The sequence below is a fragment of the Scomber japonicus genome, chromosome 5 (assembly GCF_027409825.1).
Source record: "Scomber japonicus isolate fScoJap1 chromosome 5, fScoJap1.pri, whole genome shotgun sequence".
NCBI lineage: Eukaryota > Metazoa > Chordata > Actinopteri > Scombriformes > Scombridae > Scomber > Scomber japonicus.
In genome coordinates this window covers 26,023,108-26,029,730 of record NC_070582.1, presented here as the reverse complement: position 1 = coordinate 26,029,730, position 6,623 = coordinate 26,023,108, and the positions used below count along the sequence as shown (strand labels likewise).

At 39.5% G+C, this 6,623-nt stretch overlaps 1 protein-coding gene across 1 annotated transcript in view; it reads right to left on the bottom strand.

Moving 5' to 3' along the window:
* Positions 1 to 1,327: 1,327 nt before the first annotated feature.
* The window catches only part of smpd3 (sphingomyelin phosphodiesterase 3), a 29,557-nt gene continuing 24,261 nt past the window's right edge, over positions 1,328 to 6,623 (bottom strand). The window contains exons 7-9 of the mRNA XM_053319358.1: positions 5,780 to 5,843; positions 4,692 to 4,860; positions 1,328 to 1,635 (exon numbers count right to left, since the gene is read on the bottom strand). Of these exons, the coding sequence (XP_053175333.1) occupies positions 1,534 to 1,635; positions 4,692 to 4,860; positions 5,780 to 5,843 (335 nt within the window). The 3' untranslated portion in view covers positions 1,328 to 1,533. The remainder of the gene's footprint in view (positions 1,636 to 4,691; positions 4,861 to 5,779; positions 5,844 to 6,623) is intronic.

The following is a 6,623-nucleotide window of genomic DNA, read 5'->3' as shown; positions in this document are numbered from 1 at the left end:
TGGCTGTCATCATGGTGGTCCACTGGACAACTGGCTGTGCTAAAATCAAAAACTGGGCTGTATACTTAATTAGTGCACAAATCAGACGTGCTTACAAGACTGTGAAGACTCGCTAACCAGATAGCTACAGTGGTTTGCTAGCTAACAAGCTGATAATATCTACTCAAAAACAACCAAGTCATGTCATTTGAGGACCTCCAATATGGCCGCCAGAAGTTATGTTACAGTACATCAACTGGAATCCCTCTGAACATGACATGTACCTGCTTTATGTAAATCCTCAATATGTTTCCGTGCGTATCTTTGTGTGTGTTAAGTGTCATTAGCAGGGTGTATCACATGCAGAAATATCACACTGGCATACAGTAAGTGTGTGTTTCAGGGCAAAATGCCTCTTGACTTGTCAGGCATCCAGACTCTAGCAAGTATGTATCAAGCCGCTATATTAAGGTTGTAAACTGATACCATTTCCCATCATGCATCAGCAAAGCATCACTTCCCACTATTACACCAAAAACATGTCCTTTACTTTCCTCATTTTCACCAGTCACGGCTGAAAAACATGCTATAGTCATCACATTGCATCAAACAACTTTTCCTCCAATTCCATGTCCCTTTATATAATACCTCTTTTTTTTTTTTTTTTAGAAACATACCATATAGTATTAAACAGGCATTTAAACTCCCTATAAAAAGTGGTGTGGCGACAATAGAAATTGTATCATATTATTTTTCTCCTTTTAGAAAGACAAGATTTTAGGTTTTTTTTTTTTAGAAAAAAAGACACTTGTTGAGGTTCCTGGGACTGATGTGGGGGTAGTAAGGTAAATAACTGACAGCTGAACTGACCATTAGCCTTTCTTGAAGGAGCACGACACAAGGACACAGACGGTCAGTGTACAGGCCAGTCTGTAGCTGGACGCTTCAATCTCATCACTTAATGTATTTTCCGTTTATACACCGTTCACTAAAGAATGAGGATCCAACTGTCCCTGCAGGTAGAAACATAAAAAAAACATACTTACACTACGGCTAAAACAGATTCAATAAAAGGAGTGTGTGTAAATTGGCTACATGAAACAATTCACTGTAAATAAAACCCTCAGTCCAATGGTTGTTGTCCATATGGAGAGAAGAGGAGCAGAGAGGCCAGTCGATATTCAACAGTCAAAATGTTCATCACTTGTGTTTGTGTGTGAGGGGTGTGTGTTTGTGTGGTTTTCCCAGGAGGATGAATATCTCTCTGGCTTTCTAAACAGAATCCCCCTGCTTATCTCTCCTCTCCAGAGTCTTTCTCTTTCCTATCACTCCCCAGCTAATGCTCTCCTCCATCGCCTTTATATCCATCCATCAACTGAGCACTCATGCAATGATTCTTCCATCCTTTTTCGCTGTCCTTTCAGCCCTCTCGCAATACTGCATTGTGTCTCTCTCAAGCTGCTCCATATCTGTCAATTCTTCATTTCTTTTTCTTCTCTTGGTTGTCTGTCATCCTTCCATGGCAGTAAATTTTAAAAGCGCAGGTGATCAAATCTAAGGCTCCTCTTCCCCGGTGGACACAGCCAATCGCATGGCCACAGACAGATGGTCGGTCAGGCCGGCCAACTGGGTTACAAAGCTGAACTCTTCGATATCCTGCAGGGGGAGGAGAAGAGTCACGATCATTCACAAGTTTTATTCTGTATTTTAAATCTGCATGAAAGCATCATATGTTATAGAGTGATCATATATGTGTCTGTAAGCTGGCCTGTTTACATCCATAGTCCACCCACACAGATGTTCACTATGTCTATAATTAGATATCTTCTCAAGACACTGTGGGTGTGTACAAACTGTGCTTGAATGACATCTCTCCCAACCTTCCACCTGTTTGAGCAGGACAGCTTATTAGCGCATATAGCTTGTTTACATCATGTAATTCCCAGCATAGTTCCACCCAATTAACACCTGTGTGGGTGTGCAGGACCTTTCATTTGCAAAGTCATTTGTGACCATGTTGTATTTTTGTAGTTTGGCTATCTTTGTCTGTTCTGTACAGGCTGCTCCTGCTTTTCCCGTGGTTTCATCTGTTTTTTCCTCATCAATTGGAGTAGAAGTATAACATTGCTTAACATGGAAATTCCTATGAACCTTACAAGGTATCTCAAAATTATGACACTACTGAGGAAATGTACTTCGGAACGTCCCATCACTGATACAGAGAAACATAAGGGTTTATTTGGAGTTTCTGGTCATCATGCCTATTTCAGTGTTTTCTCTTTATTTCATTTCTGAATGTTCAATAGTAGCCTCAACCAAATCTTTCATTTCTGGAACCCTGGGTATCAATATGCCACTGTAGACCATCTGCACTCTTCTGGTTTTACGCTTTTCACTAGATGTATGGTAATTGTCTCCTGGAATTTTTCTCAGATCAGCCACCAGAGTATTAGTCATGACCAAAACTGAAAAGGGCCTTCCCCAAACTATTGCCCCACATCTTCATTGTTTGCCCAAGCTTTAACACTTCCCTTCAATGAAACCAGAAAGGGACTGGTCCAAAAATATGATAGACAGCCCCACACCAAAAATATGTACATAGGGCTATTTACATACATTTGGGTATATAGGGACTTAACGACTACTGACTGTTATCACTACCAGTGTTAGTCCTGTATATAAAATACTTTAAAATATTTAAAATACTAATTAAATACGTAATTACTTCAGGACTTGTATTACATAGTTCAATTCATTTCATAATATTGATGCATTTTATTTGACCACCATTCAAAATTAACTTTTGATCATTTTTCAGATATGTGTGAGATAAGAGAAGGATAAGTGAGTATAAAGCAACTGAATAAACAGAAAAAACACGTGAGGAAATGGGATGTTATGAAAACTGTTTCAAGTGGTTTGAGGTGAGGACGCAAAACACCAATATATTGTGCCAGTTTCACTTGGCAGTCAGTGATAAGTGAAATGGTGTTACAGTAACTACACTCAGGCACAAGGTGGCATCAAGCAGCTGTTAATTTGAGAGACAGAGAGAGAGATAGAGAGAGATAGAGAGAGAGAGAGAGAGAGAGAGAGGGAGAGAGAGAGAGAGAGAGAGAGAGTCAAGAAGGAAAAGAGAGATGTTCTATGCAAATAATGTGATTTGATTTTTCAATCTTCTCCAATGCCTTGCACAGACAGACGAGATGTCAGCACTGCCCTCATTCTCTTCCTTTCCAGTTACTGTGGTTGTGTTTCACTATTCTCCTCACTAAGTTGTATGTCTTCAAATATTTTTATGCTTTTCCTGAGTCAAACATTTTGCTTTGGTGTGAGATAATGCCACTGTTTTCCAGTGCTGTCTCGCATGGTTCGGGATAACAAGTGACTTGTTGCTAGGAAATGAATCAAGGCAGAATAAAGCAGGTCATTTCCCTGATGATAAGAAACTAGGCCTTAATTCAACAGAACTCTTGCACAAAGTTGCTGTGAATGGAAACCCAATAATCTCACTCTGTCAGTAGACTTATTGAATAATGACTTGTTGGAAATTGAATTTATGTGCAAAACCAGTTTTAGAATCACTTGGCTGCTTCTCTTGGCCAGTTGTCTCATACTGTATAACCCTGCTTATAGTTCCCAGTCTAGTCATGATGCTTCAGATTTATTTCATCCAATTTCCACAAATCAAACCTTCAAACATGCATATCTGACAGGTGACTGCTGCACAGAGATTCATGTTTGATGTTAAAATATGATTCCAATTCATATTGCTTTGTTCCTGCTTGTCAACATATTGTATGCACTGAAAGAGTTTGACTTATTGAGTGCCCCAGGCTTTGTCATTAATCAGAATGCAAATACAGGTTTGTTTCAGTGTAGTTAAAAATAACATGTTGTAATAAACTTGTTATTGGCCAAACCTAACTATTGGGACCTCACATGGGTTCTTAAGATACATTTGAGCAGGTGCTGGATGATATAAACAGGAGAGGAAAGCAGAAAGAACATTTTCGTTTTAAAAATTATATTTAATTTGCTTACTCATCTTATTATTTTTTCTTGTGGGTAATTGCATGATTTGTACTTGTGAATAACTTAATAATATAGCAATAGAAAGGAAATTGGTACAAATGCAACCAGTAATGAGGTGTTGCAAAAAGACATTGCTTTATCTTAAGGGGTCTTAAGCCAGACATGTTGGGAAGAATACATATTTGTTTTCTATAATACTAATATCCCCAAATTGGAATAGTGTCAATATTATACATAAATGTCTAGTTTCTCAGACAGAGATTAAACCTAGTCCTAGATTTAAGACAAGGTAACTGGTAAAAATATCCATTCAGAAACAAGTCTATTCTTGGATTAGACTTAATCCTGGTCCAAGAAATTGGCCCAAAGTGTCAAGTATTCAGGCTTGTACTGGTTTTTCCGTCATGGTACCTACATGGTCACTGAAGGAACATGTCGATCACTGCAACAATGTGGCTCACTTATTTGTCTTAAACAGTTTTTGGACAACAATGGAGATCTACCACACAGAGGAATACGATGCATCAGGCTGTGGATACACACACGATGCTTGTTTGTAGGATCAATCTATTGTTGGTTTTGGTCTTTTCATGGGATTTGTTGACAATAAGGAAAACATTGGATACGGCCAGCCTTATCCTATAAGACTTTTCTTGTAATCCTTTGCTTAACCATACCAGTTTCCAGTCCTGCTGCAGGCTCTCATCGCTGTACAGGATGTAGTCAATCCGGCGTCCATTGCCCTTCAGCGGGATCTTCCTCCCCTTCTGACTGCTGGCAGGACACTGGCTCTTACTGGGAGGAAACACCAGGTACTCCTTCCTCCCCTCTTCATTCTCCATCACTCTGAGAGAGACAGACAGAGATGTGAGACGATCATTAAACTGAAGACAGACCAAATACAGGAAAATGAAAGTATCAAGTATCGTATAGTAGAATGACTTTGATTAGGATTTTAGTTTTCAAAGCGGAGAGTTGTCTCTCCTTATTTGTAGTCTATGAACACACACACACACACACACACACACACACACACACACAAACACACACACACACACACACACACACACACACACACACACACACGAACACCCAGGGCAACAACCCCCACCCACCTCCCTCCTCTTCCCACATAACTAATAACAATTTACCCCCTCGTTACAAGATATAAGTAAATTCATATTTATCTTAGTGCAATTAATATCAATGAGGTCAATGAAGTATTCCAGAAAGCTGCTACCGACTGTGCAATTGCACGTTTTCCATTAGGGTGCACAGGTGGCTTCTTGCTGTTTCTCTTGCAAACCACTGAGTCAATGCCTGCACTGTCAGTTCTGGCAAATTACAACTACTGCAATGCCTGTGTCATAAACAGGTGCTTGAAGAGATAAAAGTAGCTTCTGACTAACAGAGAAGTAAGTATGTCAGAAAACAGAAAACGAAAAGCAAAACTAAAACAGGTATGGGGTTTTATGAGCTTGTGTTGAGGACTACTTCTTGTTTCTGACCTTGAATGAAGACACCTTTATATCACATAGTGAGGACAAAAAAAGGCCCCACCTCACAATGCAAACCACTCCAATTTTAGGGTTAAGTCTTAGTTTTTGAATAGAATATGGCCTGGATTGTAGTAAAGGTTTGTTTAGGTCTGAGTGAATGAATGAATGAATGAATGAATGATTAGTGTGTCCTCCGGTGTCCTCCAAAGTGACAAAAACAAGCATGCGTGTGTGTGTGTATGTATGTGTGTGTGTGTGTGACTTACTTTTGTAAACTTTCCGGTGAACTGACCTCATCATCATAAAGGCCACTGGTATCCAGTAGTGTACCTGTTGAGTGACAGCACATAATCACATTAAAATGTATCACAGTGCAGGCAGACACACACTGCTGCACACATTTCTAATCATGTTTACTGACTGCTCTTTAAATGCTCTCATTGAAAGTAATAATGTGGAGAAGAGAAGAGTCGCTTTTACACATTCTCGCATTTTGCTAATTCCTTGTTGATGAAGTAAGAGTCAAATACAACTACTCCTCAGTCTAGTGAGGACTTTCTTGGGCCCAGTAAAGAACCTCCAAATCCTCCACTTACACATGGTCCACCATTCCATTCATACTTTTTCTGGGGGGTTGTTTGCGGACACAGATCATATGTGCACACTAGTAAACAGGGTTGCAATGTGATAACTTTCCTGAGTTGTGAGTATTACAAACTGCTGTGCTTTGTTTTTCTAATCAGCCTTCAAATGCAATAAACTGTTACTCCAACTGAACTTGCTGTTTCATTGTCTCACCGGCACTTTGAACCAGATACCCACTCCAGCACAGCTCCATGTAATGTTTTACACAGGATGAAATCTTCAGTCAGACATTGGGGATGGGGGATGGGGGATGGGTATCCAAGTTAGTATGAGGTTTTAGGCTCATATTGGACTTTTACCTTTTATCTACTTTAAATAAAAATGTTTTTACACCTTTGATGGAGCTTAGGATTCATGTATAATGGCTGCTTTATTACAAAAAATTCCACCATATAAACCTGAATCTGTGTGTAACATCTGACCTTTTTATATACAATCAATGGAGTGCATGTGTAGCAGAACACA